Source organism: Ciconia boyciana, chromosome 7 (assembly GCF_034638445.1).
Source record: "Ciconia boyciana chromosome 7, ASM3463844v1, whole genome shotgun sequence".
In the NCBI taxonomy this organism is placed as follows: domain Eukaryota; kingdom Metazoa; phylum Chordata; class Aves; order Ciconiiformes; family Ciconiidae; genus Ciconia; species Ciconia boyciana.
In genome coordinates, this window is record NC_132940.1 from 31917528 (window position 1) to 31938524 (window position 20997).

At 49.3% G+C, this 20997-nt stretch overlaps 2 protein-coding genes across 4 annotated transcripts in view; one reads left to right on the top strand and one right to left on the bottom strand.

Moving 5' to 3' along the window:
• The window catches only part of RASAL2 (RAS protein activator like 2), a 189470-nt gene extending 188483 nt beyond the window's left edge, over nucleotides 1-987 (bottom strand). For 2 of the 3 annotated variants that reach the window (XM_072866624.1, XM_072866623.1), the window contains exon 1: nucleotides 710-987. In XM_072866624.1, coding sequence (XP_072722725.1) covers nucleotides 710-875 — 166 coding nt within the window. In that variant the 5' untranslated portion in view covers nucleotides 876-987. The remainder of the gene's footprint in view (nucleotides 1-709) is intronic. The other variant, XM_072866625.1, reaches the window with a different exon arrangement.
• Nucleotides 988-15296: 14309 nt separating this feature from the next.
• Nucleotides 15297-19089, top strand: LOC140654184 (quinone oxidoreductase-like protein 2). Its single transcript, XM_072867247.1, is given in 8 exon segments — nucleotides 15297-15387; nucleotides 17444-17570; nucleotides 17572-17665; nucleotides 18099-18181; nucleotides 18183-18237; nucleotides 18239-18325; nucleotides 19022-19058; nucleotides 19061-19089. Coding segments are annotated over 8 exon segments (603 nt in total).
• Nucleotides 19090-20997: the final 1908 nt, after the last annotated feature.

Below are 20997 nucleotides of genomic sequence, written 5' to 3' on the forward strand. Positions count from 1 at the left end.
TAAGCCTGACTGCATTTCAGTTGGGAGCCTAAACAAACCAGAGCCCGGTCACATAAATCAAGCAAATTTTAAAAGGTTACATACCACGGAGAGTTTGAAAAAGAAGGGGAAACAACACCGGGTCCTGTATGCTGGCCAGACTGCTGAAGATTTTAACATCCTTTTTATAAATAATAAAGGTGCCAATTTAACACACACCACTAAGTCTGGGGCGACGGGACCCACCGTATCAGTACCTCCCAGGCCTTTAGTACCTCGTTAATACTAATCAGAGCCGGCGCTGGCAGGCGGCGAGAGCTCAGCCCTGCGTGCACTCGCATCCTGTACTTGACCCCCGGCGACACAAAGGGTTTAGATGCGGATCCCCGCCTGAGAACACCGCGACATCCCCCCGCGGGTGCTGGGTCCGGCAGCGCTTAACGCGGGGCATCCTGCATCCCAGCTGGGGGGTACCGGCGGAAAAGGGGCTGCCCACACGCGGGGTGCGGCTAAACGCGGGGCTCCTGTCGCCGGGAAAAGGGGGGGCGGGGGGCTAAGGAGACGCGGGGAATTGGGAGCTTCCGCAGCAGGGGAAAAAAAAAGAAGAAAGAAAAGTTAGGGCTAGGAAGTTTTCCGCCGCTCCCCGCTTCCAACCTGCCGCCGCAGCCGGCAACGGGCCCCGGCCCGGCCCCGCGTGGGGCCCGGGCCCGCCCCCCCGGCGCCCCCTTACCGTAGACGCGGACCCAGCCCTGCTGCTGGCAGACCGACTCCAGCAGGACGCGGTCCAGCGCGCCGCCCGCCGCCGCCTCCAGCTCCTCCGAGCCCAGCTCCGGCTCCGCGAACGCCTCTGCCGCCCAGGCCGCCGGCTCGCCCGCCGCCGCGGGGGGCGCCTCCATGCTGGGGGGGGGGACGACGAGGCGCCGCCGCCTGCCCGCGCTGCGCCCCGGCCGCGCCGCGCCTCGCTTCGCCTCAGTGCGCGCCGCGGCGCGGCTCCATCCCTCCCCTCCCCTCCCTTCCCTTCCCTTCCCCGCCCCTGCCGCCCCCCGCCCCCTGCGTCAGCGCGGGAGGAGGTGGTGGCCGCTGCCCGTCCGCTCCAGCGCTCGGCGGCGGCAGCGGCGGCGGCGGCCCCGCCGCGCCCTCAGCGCCGGCGGCATCCCGGGCGAGCAGGCGAGAGCAGTGGCGGGCCGAGCGCCCGCGCGGACGGGGCAAGCGGAGGACGGCGGGGCTCGGCCAGGCCAGAGTAATCGCCCGCCGAGGCAGCGAGCCGGGACCCCCCCTCCGCCCCTTCCCCGAGGGAGAGGGGGGCGGCAGGAGATGGCGGACCGTGCCGGGATGGCCGCAGCCCTGCCTCCCCCTCGGGGGCGCGGGCAGCGCTCTCCCCCGGTCCCCGCATCCCCACCCCGCGGCCGCCTCCCGCTCAGGACCGCTTCACCACGCGGGGCTTCTCGTCGTGGCCCCCGAGGGGGTTCATCCCGGCCCCGGAGGGGTTTCCCCTCAGGCCCGGCCGCCCGCCCCGCGCAGGCCGTCCCCACCGGCGCTGGGATAGCGGCAGCGCCGGCACCGCTGCCGTGCCCGCCCTCCTTGCGGGCGCTCCCCGCCGCGGGGGTTCACCTCCCCGGCAGGAGCCGGCCTGCCAGGGAGGGCGGGAAAGGCAGCTGGAAGTGGAGTTTGTGGCTTGGTAGAAGCGTCCCAAAGAAGTAAAAATCGGGGGATAGGCCCGCTGGGGGTCTGCTGGGGGGTTTATGCCGCATGCATCTCACAGCGTGTAATTGTCCCATTTAAGTTTCCATTGCTTAAGGTGCACGTTCTTGAAAATCAAGAATAAAATATCTGTTAATATAGCGCACATCCCACACTATTTTGGGATGCACGCTATACATCCCACACTTTTAAATCATGGTATTGTAACTTGAATTTTCAGGGAGGGTGTGCAAACGGGTTCAGCTTGCTTTGGGTTCCTTCCCAGTAATCTCTTGGTCTGAGTTCGTGCCTGTCCATCATCAATACGAACTGGGTAAATTCATCCAAGCGCATAGATTCAGTGATTATCTCCATGGTGCATAGAGGATTTAGCAAATCGGCCATCTCCTCAACATTTCTTACTGAAATCTAAAGCTTAGCACAGGCTGTGTCTAAGGGGTCATCTCTGTACACAACTCCTGCATTAAAGGGGCTAACAATTTTTTCTTTATTGAAATAGCTGTTGAATTATCGTCGACCCATAGCAGTTCTACTGCCACAAAGCTGCTTTAAACTAGATACAGCTCCCCCACTTTCTAACCGTGCTCTATGTCACCTTTTTTTATTTTGCACTACCACAGAATAAGAGGGTTCACACAGCGAGTTACTGCAGCTCTGTTGAAGAGCGGTACCTTCCCTCTGAAAGGGCCATAACCCTCTAAGCTCTGCAGCTTGGTAGGTTGTGATCAGCTGCCCAGACCTGAAGGTTTGTCCTAGGAGTTCACAAAAGTTCCTCTTGGGAGCTGAGGACTTGCAAAGCGGCAGTGAACGGTGGCCTCCTGAACCAACTGGATTAGAGTACCCTCACGCTGGTATAGATGTGTCCACGATTGAAGATGTATTAACTGTTTTGATGGAGAAAAGACGTCCTGCCAGCCCTATGATTAATTGATGAAACCTCATTTCCTGTGGGTTTCTGTCTCATGCTTGAGTGAGAGCTTGACCTGAATCTTGTCCTACAATTGGGTCATTCTCTACCCGGTTGGGAGCCCTGTTTTCTGAAACAGGATGAGTTCGCGTTGCAGTTTTTCTGTTGTACGGTGGGAATATGCACCCTGCTGCGATTTCCAAGCTGAGTTTGAAAGCAAAGAAACCTCCTTCTTCAAAATGTTTGGTTGCTTCATGATCGGCAGAACTGGTGTAGCCCAGTTTCCTACAGATTTATGCCTCAGTGCCGATCGCCTGGGATCCAGCAGAGGGTGGACACCCTCAGTGGAGAGGCTTGTAGGATTGCCCTGCTTTACCTTGCTGCCAGGTTTCATGATTCCTGCAGAGATTTAATTAGCTCTTGGACCTTTATCCCTCTGTTTGTTTTGTTTGAAACAGACCAGTGAGTTCAACACTTCTTGAGGTTGCAGGAGGTGAGACACAGGATCAGGGGAAAAGAGAGATCCTGTGAGCTTGATGGTGTCAGCCTCAATTCTCTGAGAAATAAAGATCTTACAATTACTCTTACAACAAAGAAGAGTTAAACCAGGCTGAAATCTGGCAAGGATTCATCCCTCCATCACTGTCACAGGCATGGGGCGATTCTGCGCAGTTCTGCACAGAAGCAGCACAGCTGGGACACCCAGTAACCTCTCCTAGTTCCTTTCCACCCCAAAACATGCTCTGCGTCATGGTTTCCGAAGGACTGGGAGCTGAGGGCGTGCAGGCTACTCCTTCCAGAGCAGACATCTGCATAAATTGCCATAATAATACTGTAAAGCAGCAGGAAAACCAATTTTTCCCTCCTACATGCTCTCTACCCCTGCTCATTCCCACTGCTGCTGCTAATATAACAACGTACATATTCTCCAAGCTTATCATTTAGTGGCCACAATCCAATAAACTCTTCAAGGTTTTCCCCTCCTACTCTCCCCACAGCCCCCTTCTCGCCGTCAGCCTCCCAGAGGCTTCTGCGTCCCTCACACAAGTCTGGGGTCTTTAGCTGCTGCAGCTGCAGGGAGCTTGCACAAGCAGCTGCAGGGGGAATAGGGGATGAAGCTGTGTTGAGAAAGAGAAGAGGAGCTGGCGTGTTGCGAGGGAAGGATGTGGCTGCTGAGCTACTGCCAAAAGGGGAATAGTGGAGTTTTAAAAAGCTGCCACATAGTCCTGGGACAACAATTACACAGGAGGGGCACAAGACACCAGCAACTGGTTCCCATCAAGTGAGGACCGGTTGTATCTGCAAGTATGATCAAGCAAGGTCTGGAACGACTGGATAGTGAGGTTTCTGAAATTCACATGGTAGCAGAAAACAAAATCCATTCTCCTCCCTTTATTTGTGGCGTTTGGTGGAATATAAACAATAATAAAAAGCAGGGATGACTAAAATAGGAAGGCTGGTTTTGCAGGCATGACAGTAGCAAAAATAGACATATTTTATAAATAAAGATGTCCTGGAAATCAGAGACTGCCAAGTTTCATGCTCATCAGCTCAGCTGTTCTGGCTGGGGGTCTTCTCCTCCAGTAGCGCACAGGGGATTTGTGCAGGCGTAAATGAGCAGTGATATAAGCACATGCATGAAATTCCCATCATTTAAAACGGCCCCATTAGCTGATCTAGTTGTGGCCATCACATTAACCCACAGGCTCGAGTTAAATTAGAACTGGATGTTTACTCAGAATAGGTTAAATCAAAGTGTTTGAAGAGAGCTGCATATGTATTGCCATTAAGCCAAAGACTGTATGTGCCGTAGAAGAAATTGAACTACATCAGTCTGACTTGAGAAAATAAAGCTTTTGAGCTGACCTTCTTCCAGGAGAACAAATTTGCATCTTCAGGAGCAAGCAAGTCTCACTTCAGTGATCTTATCTTGAAAAAAGGCGATAATAAAATGAGAAGAGACATGGAGGAGGGTGGTAAGGACAGTGGAAGTGATGGGGTAGATGCTGTATGAGGAGGAAAGACGAGAAAAATGAAGACACTCCACTCTGGAAGAACAAAACCTTGGGACAAGCGAAGACAGAGAAGCCTGAAGAGGTCAGAGAGGTCTGGTATGGACCTGGAATTATTTTTCCCTGTTCCTCACAACAGGAGAGCAAAGGAGCATGGAGAGAAACGTTCAGGAGCCAGGTCTAAAGCAGACAAAAGGAAGTACTTTTTCACACAACACATAATTACATTGTGGAACTTATTGCCACAGGATGTCATGGAGGCCAAAAGTATAAATGAATTCAAAACCAAGGATTAGACAAATTCATGCAACCTCCGGCTCAGGAAGTCTCAACTGCTGATTACCGGGAGCCAGGAGGGTACGCTGGAGGAAGGATCACTTTATACTCTCCCTCTTCCGATATCCCTTCCTAAGCATCTGCAGCTGGCCATGGCCAGGTGCTGGTTATTGCCCAGGGTGAACGTTTATTCTGAGCCAACCTGGCAATGCTTATATCCTCCTGGTAAGTCCCTATGGATGGAGCCTTAGGGACCAGAGGCATCTCCTGGCCAGATACAGGACTGACCCCTAATTTTGTTACCTCCAGCCTGATGTGGTCCCAGCGAAGTCCATCGTGGCCACTCTCTGCTGATTTAGGCTGGTGTAATTGAGGCCAGATTGAGCCCTGAAACCTTCAGACTCTTCCGCTTTCCCTGCCCCTGGGATTAAGCGCTGAAATCTCCATGCTAAAACCCTCTTTGAACGGGGATGGCAGATAATGCGCAAACTGATTAAAAAAACCCCAGCGCTGGGGAAAGTTAAATATTAAAGAGCCAAGGCCCAGTTTTAACTGCTGCTGCCGTCCCTCCTTCATCTCGTGCCAACTGCCTCCAGGATACATATGCTGACACTGAATTTCTACCTCACAAAAGCGGCCGCAGCATGGGCTTTAAACTCAGGCCGTTAATTCCGGGATAGGAAGCAGAAAAATAGAACAAAGGCAGTGAGGGGCTCCTCCAGCTCGCATCCATCCCTGCAGCATCGCAGGGTGGCTACCCCGGCACCCCCTGCCCCAGTGAGGCATTTTGCTCCTCCGGTATTTCCTTTGCCTTCCCAACATTAGTAGGCCTAAAATATTTTGCTGCCTGCTTAGCCCTGTTGTAACTAAACTATAATTTTCACTAGCGGCGAATAGGGATTTCGGAGAAACATCTGGTCTCGTTTCATCAGGATAACAGCTCTGTCTCTATTTATACACACGCCAGGATCGTTGTAGCTCTCAGCTGTTCTTCACTCAACATCTCCTTTCAAGCCGCCGTGTCCCACTCCGTTGGGGCAGGCGGTGGGTCGAGGCCAGCCTGCTGCGATGTGAAACAGAAACCGGTCCTAAAAATGGGGACTTGTGAGAACTTGTCCTCTCAACACTTGGCGCTCGCTGTCTGCTGCGCTCGTGACAATGTGCCTCGATGGACGGGGTTGCTCCTGTCCTTCCATCCTGGTGGAGAGAAAATGGGGAAAACCCGTCTGACTGGGAAAATAATAGCAATCTGCTTAGTAATCCCAGAGATTTTGCTGATCAGGGATCAGGCCTGCAATGAACCAACCTCATCGGTCTGAATAAGACGACCTCGATAGTCTGAATTTTCCTCCAAAATCACAATGTGGATTTTGGAGGAAAATTCAGACCATTGAGAAGAGACTGGCTGGCCCCAGCTCTTCTCTACAAGGTGTTAACAAATAAGCTGTGACCCTGCAGAGACACGGGAGGGTCAGAGACTCCGCCTGGGAAGGTGGCATGTCCTACTTAATTCACCATGGTGATAAAAATCCGCTCTGCTGCCTCCACTCCAGCGCTCGCAAGACATCACATCTCATTCGGCATGTTTAAAAAACCCTCAAGTCAAATGGCCGAGTACCTGGAAAATTACCAGACCGCACGTTCAGCAGCACAAGTTGCTGTATAAAATGAACACTCATCTCCTGAATGATGATGGTGTGTAGGTCGGCATTAATCATCTCAAGAAAGTCTACCCCACTGCCCCGCTTTTCCCTCAAACGGGCTGTTCCTTTCCTCCCATCCTGATCCACTTCTAGCCCTGCGTGCCTCCAAAACATAGCTATTTTAGCATCACTCCCTTTCCTCATTTCAGGACATCTGGACTGTTTATTAATTATTTTCTGATACACAGCTACGAAAGGAGGAGCCACTCGGAGACACAGATTTTTGTAACCCAAATGAGACCCGCGTTTTCAGATGCTACTATTGATTGCACTGAGGTTGCAAACTCCCTGGAACAGCATTGAGTTTCACCCTGTGTTTGTACTGTCTGATGGGATCCTGCCCTTTCAATATACTACTTCAAAATACCGTGCTCAGCAGTGACCTGAGGTTGCGTAGATCAATATTTGTTTACTCAGCTCGGGTCTAATTTTCATATGCACTTGGTAATCCAAGTCCACCTGAATGCAACAGAAAGGGCCACTCCTGCCTGTTGCATGAACCATGCAGAAACGTGCACCCTTCCCAAAACACCACCCTTCAGGAGCAACTCTTGAGGAAGGAAATATGACTCAGTCTTGGGAGAACATGGTCCAAATATAAACCCTGGTGATTCTGTGGACACTTTGGTGTAGAGGGGTGACCATTTGAGCCCGTGTGAGCTCTTCACTTGCAGGACTCTTCTGTTTGGGAAACTTCTTTTTTCCCCCCTCATTTATGTCAGTCCCTTTGCAGCACATTGAGTACCTTTGCAAAACGTATCAGAAGTGCACCAAACCAGCCAATTTCTGTCTAATTGCTGAGAAACGTTCTCTCACCCTGAGCAAAACTATGCAAAGGAGACTAAGGGAGCAGCCTGAGATAACACCTTATCCTGCCAACGGGATGCTCTTACGGTGAAATCTGTCTTCATCCCATCCCTTTTATGAAAAGTAAATGTGAAGGCATGTGCAGCACTGGTCTTTTTTTCCTTCCTATGGGATTTGGGGAGGAGGGGAATGAAGAAAGGCTGGTGCTGGAATACGAAGTTCTGATTTGGAATATCTTTTCTTTGGGCCCTGGGGTGTGAGGATTGGACACAAAGCTCAAGGAATGGCTGACTGTGGCCTTGCCAGGGTACCTGAAGTCTGATCAAAGGCACTTACAAGTCAGTGCAAGGCCCTAGTTAAAGAAGGTGGAGGTTCCTCTCTGTCTGCTGGAGATGCTCAAATCCTCTGCTCTGGCAACATGTCCCCTTGCCTTGCAGGTCAGGAATATCCAGACACAAAAAATACTTCAGCTTGTCAAAAGCAGTCAGCTGGCTTTAAAGCACAAATGACTCACTTTTTTTTTTTTTTTTTAATTTATCTTTTTAATAGTGGCTGCCTGTCTGCTGCTGCCCCTACTTTAAAACAAAATAACCAGCCTCCAGCAACCTTCAGAACAGATCTGTAAAACTCTCCAACTGACTCTAACAAGCAAAGGCAAGACTGTGACAAACCTGCAGGCTTTCTCTTCGTGGATGGGATCATCTTCAGGGAGCACAGGGATGGCATTTAAAAATGTAGCCTTTGAACTGGTCCTTTTTTTGTGATGAAGCCGGTCCCCGGGACATTGGGGAGGTGACTACAGTAGCCGCTGTGATGAGTCAGTGCAGAGGAGGCTGTGGGATGGACACGGGGTCATTTACTGGACTGAAAGGGTAGATTTACTGGACTGTACTCAGCCAAAAAGGTTTGGGTTTTATCTTTGGGCAAGAAATGAGGCTAACAAGGAAGGAATGATTTATTTGTCCCTATTTTTCTTGTCAGACTCCAGGTTTGATGACTTGGCTTGAACTTTGAGAAAAGAATAATCACTAGATTTATCTACATCTCTAGGAACATGGGCTTCTTTTTCTGGGCTGTCTATATTATTAATTTATCCAGCTTATCTCTGCTATATTTTTGGTCTGTGTTGCCCAAACAGATGGGTTCCCTTCCTTTGCTATTGTGAGCAGAGAGATGCAAATAAATAGGCACTTGTGCTCTGTTGTGTGGTTACCTAGAGAGGCGGCTGTTTGCAAACAAAGGCTGTACCAGGACACAAATAGCCTCGTTTGGTGTAGCCTGGAGATGCACTTCATTAAAAATACTGCTGTGGGGTCCCCCACGCTGCCCTTCAATTGGTTATCATTGGAGCCGAGTGTGGTGGCAGCATCCACCAAAGCAGAACTGATCAAGAACATTGACATTTCAGAAGAAAGAAGGAGCAAAATGCGTAAGCTCTCCTCCTCTCCCCTCCCAATTCTCTAACCTATTGTTCCTTCAGATGCTTGAATAAATAAAGGAAAAAACACTGCTCTGGAGCACAAGGCAGCTGTTTCGTAACAGCTCACGTACACGCAAATACAACGTCCAGCCTTCTCCCCTGTCCTGTGAGCAGACCCAGACAGTTGATACACATAACCTTGCACCACAAACAGTAGCTGCTTGTGGTTTTACAGGGGCTGGATGCCAGTTTGGGGAACTTCCTTGTGGACCACGTGGAAGCAGCGACTGTAGCTGCCAGCTCTCAAAGCCAAGTCCAGCCCTGCCTCCCACAGGGAGGGCACCTGCAAAGATGCTGGGATGGAGAGGCATCCCTGCCTGTCACCTGTGAACCTCCTGGGAGCAGAGCCTGCCCCATAGGGTTGATGGCCGTGGTGGGTCCTGGTCCTGGTCCTGGTCAAGGCATCATGGTGACATGAATAAGATACCAGCGTAGCTCTTGTAGACTCAGTCCCTGTTAAAAATGCAGAGATCATTAAAGCTGCATGCCTATGCTTGTCCTGGTTCAAGCTGCATTTAAAATAAAATGTAGGAATCCCAGAGTTGGGTCCTACAAAAGAAAACTGAGTCTCAGAGCAAGAGTTGCCTTGTGGTGGAAAATGACTGTGTGATGCTGGTCACAGCAGCCCTTCAGCCCAAAGAGTGCAACCAAGATTTAGGGTTGCCAGGAGGAGATTCAGGACATTGGAGTGGTACAGAGGCAGACTGAAAACCATAAAAACATCTTAGGCACTTCAGAAGAAACACCTGAACAGAAATGCCTCCACTGAACACAAGGTTATAACCACATAACCGTAATAACAGCCACAATCAGAGTAATGATGTAGCTTTGCATTTCTGAGCAGTGTTCTCTCCTGAGAAGAAGGTCTAGGCTTCCTTGGTTACCATGTAAGCCTCAGGTCTCAATCCCTCTGCCTTTGTTTTGCCTGCCAGAGTCTCTGCAAGGATTTTGGTGCTCTCTTCCACTGGATGTTAGTACTTGGGTATTTATTTTAAGAGATGGGCAGCAACGTCCCTCCAGGAGTCATACCTGCTGATCATGCTGTGCCTGTGTGGCATTTGGGGCATTAGATGTTCTACCTCAGTCAATTAAAAGTGTCCCCAGATAAAAACACTGCCATTTCCTTTTTGTGTTTCCAGGAATAAATCATGCATTTGGAGTGCAGATGACAGTGGTGCCATCCGTACAGGAGGAGAAAGACTCCTGAAGGTGTTGAGCAGACAGGAGCAATGCTCAGCAGCTGCAGCACAGGGAGAAGGCAAGCAGCACGGGATGGTACCATTTTTACAGTCCCTATTCTGCCCTTAATTACAAGCTTAAGTGATGGCTAATAAAGATGATCCAAAACAAATAAATTGAGCTGCTGCTCTAATTAAGTGGCTTTTGCTGCATGCAATGAGCCAGACCCATCTGTGTCATAGTTCAGCAGAAGCCAGGAGGGTTCCACAAGGGATTCATTTGAATTGCATCTGAACTGCTTCAAGGAGGAAAATGCAGCACTGACCATCTTGTTTCCTACACTGCTAGCCAAGAAACACTGGTCCGTTCCCCAGTCAGTCATCCTGGGCAGGGACACAGTCATTCACATACATTTCACTTGATTGCATCTGCCTTTATAGCAAGAACATTAATGTGAGACCTTCTGTTGCTTATGGGAGGGAAGCTTGAAGCCATTGGGAAGCAGTGATTGTTTTTCTGTCCAGATAATACAACAACAATAACACTTCATGGCTGTGCCCCTGTTTTTTAACCAGCTCCATACAGCAGAGACAAAAAGCGATTACTGTTGGACATATGTTTACTTGATGGATGAAACGAGCTGACAGTCCCCTTGACAAATTGCAGCAAAAGGCTTTTCAGATCATCCACTTCATCTCACAGGTAGGGGCTGATGCCTGGGAAGGGCAGATGCAAAGGACAGCATATAGGGAGAGAGCCCACACTGTGACTGCCCTGCAGATATACAGCTTTAATTTCAGGAGCCTAAACTCCCAAACCACAGCTAAGACTCCCGCAAGCCTCTGCTCTCCAGACATGCAATGCCCAGTCATGTCTGCGGGTACAGTCCAAAATGTTTAGGGCTCCCTGTGCATGAGTGCAAATTTTTGCCTGAGAAATACTGAGCATTTGGGAGAAACATATTTTTCCTCCCTCCTCTGTATTTTCCATGGAAGAGTGTAGTCTCAGCACCGTATCTTCTGTGACCACAGCTGATATTTTAAAATCCACTTGCCCCAGAGAAGAGCCAATATGTGATCCTTTTGCAGGATCCAGGTTGTGTATGACATCTTGTAACAACACAGACCAGCATATCTAAAAAATGGTACTAGCATTCAGCTTGAGCCTGTTCCCTTCTCCTTCATGTCACCATAGCACACCAGGACTAGTGGTCATGACCTTGGTAAGAAAGGCACTCTCTCCTTAAGATATTAAGATACAATTTATTGGAGCTAATCTTAGAAAGAAAAAGGGGATAGCATAGAAAATCTCATGTCCATTCAGATATGGGGCACTCCAAGTTGTGCAGCATCAGCTGGATCTCAGATCAGGGCATGGCACCCTGTGCAGATCCCATCCGTCCATCCTGTCACCAACCCTTTGGTCTTTAGAGCCCTTGCAGGATTTTATTAGAAGAAACAAACTCTGTTCCTCATCCTAAGTGCCAAGCAAAAGCATGGTCACACATGAACATGCTGCTTCACTTGAAGATAAAGACAAGGACACTCAGGTGGTGTGATCGCTGGTGCCAAGCAGGAGCTGCCTCCGATATGATTAGCCAGCAAAGTTCACCCTGTGCCAAAGGGTATGCATGGCATGACATGAGCTGGATAGCCACGTTGTACACGTGGCACAGCCCAGCACCTTCACAGGGTAACTGCTATGTGGGCTAGTAACTGCTGGATGTGCCGGTCATTACAGTAACAAAGAGCCACACTGATTTCTCCAGACCCAAATTTGTTGTCTCCTACTTCCTCCCCCATATGCATTCCCATCCGTCTTCCGGAGAGTTACAAGATGTTTCAGCCTAAGCAGCACATTATTTTCTTGGAAAATACTTTTCTCTGAAAATCATATGCAAACAGCAATGCAGCTTCAGAGCAGGAGATCCCCTGAGGGGAAAGCATGAGCTTGTGGTTAAACCATGGGATGGGGACTCAGCACATCGGGGTTTCTCATCCCCTGGGGCTCTGTGAGCGTTGACTAACTCCGTGACCCCTACATGGTTCATGCATGTTCGGTTTCCCCATCTGGAAAACCAGTGTGATGACACTGCAACAGCAGCACATGGCCATTTATAGCTGCTGGGAACCACCATGGGTGCCTGGCAAAGGCACTCTTCCATTACAAAAAAAAGAAAAAAAAAATCAAGCCTTTGGGATGCAAAATGCTCCTCTGCAAAGTATTCCGCTGATGCCGTTCACCAGAGCTGCAAAGATCTCCTAAGATATTTAAATATTTACCCAGCATTTAAATATTTACCCAATATTGAAAGCATCAGTCAGTGCTCAATGCCTGGTCCCCTGGGGATGCACAGCAACATGGGCAGCTGTGCCCTGGAGAGCTGCACTGTGGGGCTGGACTGCCAGGGGCTGCAGCGACCCTGCTGCCTCTCCAGCCGCCCCAAAGTGGGATGGGGCACAGGGGGACCTGGAAGGCCCTGAGGCACCCTTTCTTTTTCCCCCATCCCCTTTTCCCCATCCATTCCTCTTCCCTCTTCAGCACCCACTGTCTCCCCCAGGCCTGCCTGCAGCTCAGCCCCAAAGCAGGGCTTCTTTCACTTCCCTCAAGCCCAGCACTGAAGATCTTTGCTCCCACACCACCTTCCTGGAGCACCCCTAAGATCCTCCTTGGCTTTAGCTGGGAGTGCTTTATGAAACACTGCCCTGGCAAGAGGATGGTACAGTTTTATCTCCTGCAGGCCTTTGTGTTTCAGAATGGGGATCCTCAGACAAGCCTCCTGGAGGGAAGGTGCTTGGGGCTCCTGAGCTGGCAAAGCCCCTGGTCTTGCAGGATGTCCCATCCCCTCCTCTGCAGCCCCACCAGGTATACGATCACTGCAAAGGCTTGTGGCATTTGATGGATTGCCAAGAATAATCTAATGCACTTATATTGGGGAAGTAAATCAAGTTATGTTCCTCAGAGGAGCTTGTACCTGCCCTACCCGGTCTGCTCTGTCTCCAGGATCTGTTGTCCCTCTGCTCCCCTCTTTCAGCTCCAGTCATCTCCTCCTTCAGCACCCTCTTCTCTTTGGATCTCTCCTGCTGTCCTGCTGTCCCTCTGCAAACACTACTGCCGTTGCCAGGGGTTCATTGCAAGTGCAGGGGCCACCAGCCCTCCACAGCTTCATGCACTGGAGAAAGCCCTGCTCTGGCAATTTGACAGCGTCTCTAGTCCCCTCTCCACTTGCTCTGCCCTGTCCATTTGCCCTGAAACTCTCCACAACACAAGGGACTGCCACTTTTCATATTATTTGGGCAATGCCTTACAACAGCATAAGCCCCGCTTTCAAATTGTCCCCTTTAATGCTACATTAGCAAGAACAGAGCTGTCTCTCCTCACTGATATATCTCCAGGCTCTTTACAGAGGAGAAGAGGGTCTTTGCCCCCATTTTACAAGTGTGGACACTGGGCTTACACAAGTGACTTGTGCAAGATCTCCAGGCAGAGAAGCAGCAGTGCTGGAATATCTCCTAAGTCCCATCCCAGTGAAGTTGCCTAAGAAGAGGGCATACAAACAGACAAAGGTTATGTGCAGGTTTGCAAAAGGTAGAGAAGATAGAAGGAAAAAGGAAGGTTAAATCCAAGATGCAAGGCAATGTGATGTTCAGATCTCACCCCTTTCCACATGTCACTTCCAGTATCTGCCAGCCCATCCCAGTGTACACTCCACCATGGTGGTGCAGTGTTCAGTACATAGTTGCCATGTCCTTGAAAGAGTAGAGCTCTGCAAAAGTGGTTGGTTCCCCCCCCAATTATTAGCACTGGGGAAAGGGGATGACAAGCTTAAAATCCACAGGGTCTTGTGTACCTGCACCAAGAAGATAAAATCCGCTTCTGCAGTCTCCTGTAATGATCAACATACACTGAAAGAATAGGCATCCTAAATTGAAGCATAGCACAAAACTGTCTCAGCATAATAGCTGCTCCTCAATGCATGCTGTTCACTTTCCACCAGGTCCCATGGGACAACATCCCAGGAGAGAATCCACACAGTGACAGCAAAACTGGTTGCTGTTCCCAGTTTTGTCTGGTTGAGACTGTGACCCTGTGCTTTAGAGAGCACCAGTGTCTTTTGAGAGATGGGACAGCACAGTGGTTAGTGTGACAACTGGAGAGATCAGGATTTGGTTATTCAGACTTTGCTGCAGACACAAGGCAGTGTCTCCAAAACTCTTCTGCTGCTGTGGGATGGGAAGGAGTTAATATTTGTTCCCTTCTCTCTTGCAGGTCCCAGTGGGTGTCCATTAGTGTGGGTTAAATTTTGCTGGTATCTTGGCCTTCCAGGGATTGTATCAGGAAAACCGTGCTCTTCCCTTCACTCCTGGTGAGAAGGTGACTGATCTGTGCAGAAAGTGTAGAGTGACTAATGAACTGAAGTATTAAATTCTCATTGGGTTAAGAGCAGAGGAGCAGACCTGGGAAATAAAGGCCACTGCAGGTAAAGCAGAGGCTCACTTAAGGCATCTTCTTGGAGCCAACAAGACCACCGTGTTTTAACATCCTGTCTGAAAATACTCCATGTAAAATATTTTGCATTTTCAAGGTAGTGTGCAAAGAGCACTCATGCTAGTCTGAGGAGAGCTACAGTAAATATTAAGCTTGCCTGAAAGCTAAGAAAAACCAAAGCATAGGTTTTGGGCAGGGCTGGGTCCTTCTGTCCTAAGCCTAGAGCTCCTCAGTGCTGCAATAATTCACATGAGACAGCCTAGTGTTGGGGGTAGGGATGCCAGCCTGTCCCCGGGCAGACACATCACCCTGGCACCCTTCAGCCTAGCACGGACAAGGGATTGTTCCCCTGCTGAAGGCACATCCTCACCCCTTGCAAAAAACCCTCCAGCCCTCAGCCCCTGTCTCTTTCAAGCACAGGCAATGCTTATGTGGTCCTTGCACTAAGCCCTTCAGGCTGAGCCATCTCCTTTGGCTTTGCCCATCTAGGAGCGTTGTGTCTTGTGCCTTGATCACACTTCTGAAGTCCAAGGACATTAAAATGTCCCCTTTCCTCTCCAAAAATATATTGGTATTCCCAAGTAAAAGAAATCCCTATCTAGTTAGGCACGCAGTTGCAGTCTGCTGGGCTGATGCTGCCATCTTCTGCTCACCTGGTGCTTTGCTGCCAAAAACTTCCCCAGCCCTTGGCCCGGGGACCTGCCCATGTGCAAGGTAAAGGAGATGAGAAAAATGCAGGAATGTAAGAATTTAGGAACGGCCTCATGGTCCCTCATGGGTCACTGTGGGTGGAGATCCAGATGTGTGCCACGGGGTTGTCCTCTTCAAGCCTTTGCGTCGTGGCTGTGGATGCGAGTGAGAGGTGCTGCGCTCTGCTGGATGAAGGAGAAGGCAGAGGCTCTGCGTGAGGAATCACATTCAAAAGATGAAGGGGGTAAATACGTGCAGTTAATGCAATTGCTAAGTGGACTGTTATTAGACACAGCTTGAGCTGTTCACGGTTCTTCCTGAAAATGCAGGAAAATAAAATGCTTAATTCAGAACAGCAGGACTGCGCAATTTCTCTCCTGACACCCATCCAATAAGGTTTTTTTTTGCAGGGATACAGAGTAATTGGTGTGACTGGCACTAAAGCTATGGCAACAGTAGGTTGTTGATCAGAAGGTAAGGATACAGAGCATTTGTTTTCCAAAATTGCGAAAGACTTTTGCCTCTTTGTTCAGGACTTTATTTCTGCCAGAGCCACTGCCTCACAACCCTTTGATTACATTTTTTCCTTCCCCTGGCACCACTGGCAGAGTGGGATGCTTCGGGGGAGCTTTTCCCAAACAGCAGGCTGTTAAAAGATGTAAAAACTGTTAAAACAAACCTTTTCACACACCAATCCCCCACAATACCTTGCCATGGGTTCAGTTCAGCAGAGCTTCAGCCCCATCCCTCCTTGGGATTGTGTTGCACGTCTTTGTATGCAGATGCCGTGGCAGATCCCTGAAGATGTCATATGAGGATGCAGTGGCATTGCCAACCACCTACAGCACAACCTCACTGGGTACAAGGATGCAGTGACATTGCCCACCACCTATGGCACAGCCTTGCTGGGTCTTGACCACAGGGCATGGCTTCAGCCAAGGCAAGTGGCAGCAGCAGCAGCTCAGAGGGCAACACATGAAGCATAACCCCAAATCCGGGCATTTCAGCTGTCAAAAATGTTGTGGCATCTTGTCTTTTGCACACATCTGTATAAGCTGGGGCAGACCATTTCAGGTTTTTGCCTTGATTTTCCCTCAGGGGTGTGCGGGCAGAGGGAGCATGCAGATCCCATGGAAGTGAGGACTGCAGAGCATCCAGGGAGGATGCAGCCAGTGAGAGATGTGGTCAGCAGCCCCAACCTGTTGAATTTCAACAGTATTAAATTGTCAGGGCCTGCAGGAAAGGCATCTCTTATAAACTAAACCTACAGATACTGTGCAAGCTTTAAAACTGTTCAATGTGAACTTTCTACAAATAATTTTATCTTTCTGGTGAACCTGTTCAGCACTGAGAGGCTCTGTAAACTACGGGCCATGTGCAGTGGTGAATTAATTCCCCATTCCCCTTGCTGGGAAGTGTCCTGAGCTGGCAACATTGCATAGCTGTCTCGAAGATGAGTTTGCTGTCCATGTGGATCTCTCCTGATGGGGCTCTAGGGCAGCACCTCTGTTTTGGAGGAGCAGGGTCATACTGCTCTGCCTTCACTAGGGAGCTGTAGTGGGGGATGTATGTAACTCACTGGATTTTCAGTAGCAGCTGAAATGCAGAGTTCTCCACTCCTCTGAAATATGGAAACATCACGAGACAAAGCCATAGAGATTAAGCAACTTCCTGATGTTCGTACAGAGAGACAACAGCAGAGGTGGGGGCAGCCTGCAGAAATCATGCCTACACCTTGATTCATGCAATCCTCCTCCCCCTGCCCCACAGCAGAGGCAATTACACAGTCTGTCTGAACAGTACAGGAGTGACATTTACTGTACAAGCAGAAGTACATTAACTCCAGGCTGTAAAGTCATCTGGCAAACGTGGATCATCCTTGCTTAGCAGATCATTTCACTTTGCAACATCAAAGCTTTGTGCTGGGGCAGAGCCAGCACCTTGGGTTCAGCTGGGCCCAGGGAGGGGACAGACCTCCTTTCCAGAGAGGTACCCCTCAAATGGCTGTGGTACCCAGCACATCCCTGATTGCAGGGGGGATTCTTGTGGCCTTGAAACATATTGTCCCCTTCAGAAATCAATGACATGTTTCTGCTGTGCCATATACACATTTTAAATATATACAGAGAAAGAGTTGGATCTCTGGCTCCGACTTCATTTGCTATAAATAAAATAAACACACACACCTCCAGCCTGAGATGCTCTGTGCTTCTCTGAGCAGAGCAGCTTTTGCACTGGGTGGTGGGCTTTCCTTGGTCTCAAGTGATAGCGGCAACTGGAAGTGACCCCAGATATGAGCTGGCTCTGAAAAGCAGCATGAGCCACAGCATGAACCACAGCTGGAGCAGACAGAGAGGAGGTGAAGATGCTCAAAAGCAGCAGAGCAGTCAACATGGCCATCGAGGCCATTGCTGGGGACACCTTCAAGGCAGCTCTGCAAAGTTGCACTGAAATAAAAGCCCTGCCTTATGACAAACCCATACAAGCACAGGTGATGCTGTTGACCTGTTTGAAAGTTTTGCCGCTCTTTGGGGGAAGGTTAAGCAAATGCATTGGGCTCTGTTTGCAGAGATGCAGCCAAGGGAGGCTACTTAAGGTCCAGATACAGCTGATCACCTCCCAGGGGCAATGTGCTTAAGCCCCCTGTGCATGCAGAGGGGGTGTGGGTGGGACAGGCCCTTGGCTTGTTGCATTTTTTTTTTTTTGGGTTTTAAGTATGTTCTCTGAAAACTAACACTAAAGTACAATAGGCCAGACCAGAGCATTTCATACCTGAAAGCTCAGCATCCACAGCTCTTCAGCATGCAAGTACTGCATCAGGATGAGGTGCGAGACCTCCACTAGATTTGTCTTCTTTCCTCCCCTCTCCTTGCAGGTTGGCATGGGAAGGTAGGATTGCGGGGATTGGTTTTACCAGAGGAAAAATCCCATCGATTCCCACCAACCTACTGCTTCTGAGGAGTGTCTGCCACAGGAGTGTACTGGAGTCAGCACCAGGAAGTTGATTTCCCCATTTTTTTCCTCTACTATCTCCTCCATTCCCCAGTATTGCCAGGAGGGAAATATCCATCCCTGTGTTGGAGCAGTCTTCAAACCAGAAGAGGTAAGCACAGAGCAGATTCCTCAGGATTATTTTAGCAAAGCTCTTTTTTTGTAGGTAGAAAAAGGTTTTTGTGTGCAGTTGGGCCCCAGCACAGAGCCTCCAGAGTCCTGCTTCTCTAAGAAACAAAAATATTATATCAAGAAATCCCATTTTCCCCTCACCCTTTTTAATCTTCTTTCATTGGGTTCGCGCCAGGGAGCCGTTAACTCCTGGTTCGGTAGTGCAAGGCCAGAATTGCAACGTGCTCAATAGCAAAAATCATATAAAACCACTCACTCCCATACCAAACAGTTTGTGGTTTTAAAGAAGAATAATATGCTGGGATAATATTTTAGAAGTGGATTAGTGGATCCTGATGTGCCTTCATTTGCATTTTTCCCCCAAGCACCTCTGAAGGTATTCAAAACACTTTTTTTTCCCCCTCATTTGATGGTATTTTAATCCTTAAATAATGGCTCAGCTCCCTGGAAATATTTATGTAGCCACCATCCAGCACACTCAGGGATGTAAGGCACAGGAATACCCAGGAGGTGGTCTGATCCTGAGTTATTTCAATCCCAGCAGTGGATCCCAGGGATGGAAAACCCAGACTCAGATGCAGACTTCTCCCATGCATCCTCGTTCTGCCCCTTCCTTCCCTGCAAAGCCCTGCCCTGATGGCCATCACTGTAGATACCCGGGGCTTTGTGTTTGCAGGTAGACAAAGCCTTCAACCATATGCTCCAGTGCAAGTCCCAGGAAAGGTCATCAACTCCATGAAGTAAATGTGCTGTTTCCCCAGGACTCAGCCAGAGGAGACCTGCCAAGCTCCCACCCCAACAGTGGACAAGCCAAATGAGTCAGGGACACAACTTAGTTATGGTGGCTTAAGAAGTTGCTGCATGTCAGCTGAACAGGGGTAGCTGTTGATGGTTGTGTGCTTTTAGCCTGTCCCCTTTCTTGGCTTAACCACCAGCTGGAAAGGCTCCTGCCAAGGCTCAGAGCTCTGCAGCCCAAGCAAGAAGGGGAACCTTTGCAGCCACTGCTCACTTGTGTGGCTGATGCTTTGCTTCATGCCTTCACACTGCCCAGGGGACCCTGTAGTACTGTCAGGGATTTCTTGCATTACTGTAATTCTGTCTTGTACGGCAAATCAGAGGATCCCTCAGCATCAATTCACAAATATCCGTTGTGAATGTCCTGTATCACCACAGCTGCAGGAACAGTAATTTTGACCAGGTTGCCTGGTCTCCCAAAATCTTGAATAAATTCACACAGCACTCAAAATCTGACCCAAAAACATTTCACAGTGGCAGACATACATATATAGTCCAGATGTAAGCTGACTTCTTATACAGCTTGGCTAACCCCATTAGTAGGCTCTGGGCCTTTTCCCATATTGATAACAGCCTAATATCCTGTGTTGGCTGTGGTTATTGGTTATGGAAGCAGAGAAAAGTAGCTCACTTCCAGATTCTTTTTACATAGTTTGAGCTGTACAAAGAGCAACTGAGGCTAATTGGGGTCCCCCTGATCCCCATTTGGGAGCCACTGCCATAGGACATCAGAACAGTGCCCCATTAGGCATCTGATAAGCAGCTTGACAGAAAGGTCTGATCTGAAATGAGGACCAAAATGAGAAAGACATGGGTGGAGGGGTAAAGGTTTGCATGTATCTTTTGAACAGGGAATGAAGTCACTGGCCCATCCTGCCTCCAGCAGTGACCAGCGAGGAATGGAGACTGCTCTCCTGCCTTCCCTCCCCCTTGCCCACCCAGTCATTTCTGTCTGCGGAGAAGGAATGTGGTCTTGACCCTGTATCAGTCCAGCTTGGTCCCAGGAGGGGCGATTACAGATACCGTTACCTTCATAAGCATCACTGCAAACAAAAGGAACCTGAAACTCTGGTAACAAGCTGGCTATACTCTTTGAAGTTTAACGAGACACCTGAACTACAATGGACTGTGGAGACACAATAGTCAAACCATTTCATTTGACAATACTTAAATTTGCCTGTGCTGTGCCCTGCTGTTCCAGCATTGCGTAGACTCTGGCTACACAAGCCGCTTCAGCATTGCCTCCGATTACAAAGTGCTTCCTCTGCTGCAGTAACCCTCCTGGCTTTCTTAGTGTGCCTTTATTACGGCAGCAACTCCAGTCCTGCTTTGCAGTGCCTTAGACCCTGGAGGAAGTTATTTAACTCTCATCCATGCTTTAAAAGCTTTGCAGATTCATCACATTATGCACAGCTTCTCATTGCAGAAGAAAAGGAGTATTTTTTTAGCTTATTTCACTGGTAATAGCAGAAAATGGTCTATACCAGCAAAGAATTTATCCAAATAAGCTGTGAGCTGTAGCTGTCCTGTAGATAATATCCAGCTCATTTTAGTGTCCTGGAAGCACTCTACAAGTACCCACTATTGGAGCACCATTGTGCTTTAGGTAAATGTGCTGCTTAAAGATAGCAGTTAGCAAAGACCACTGAACAATGGTTTCATTTTATATGTTCAAGCTGTCCCCCAAATTATTGACAACACCTGAAGTTAGTAGTCTGATGGTAATAAAGTAGTTAGTCTGATGGTGGAAGAGCAGGACCCTTACCCTGTTGCACCCACCAAGCTTCCAGCAGTGTTTAAGGACTAACTCATGCATTACACCTAGGTTACTGCATTTATTAGCCTTCAATCATCAAC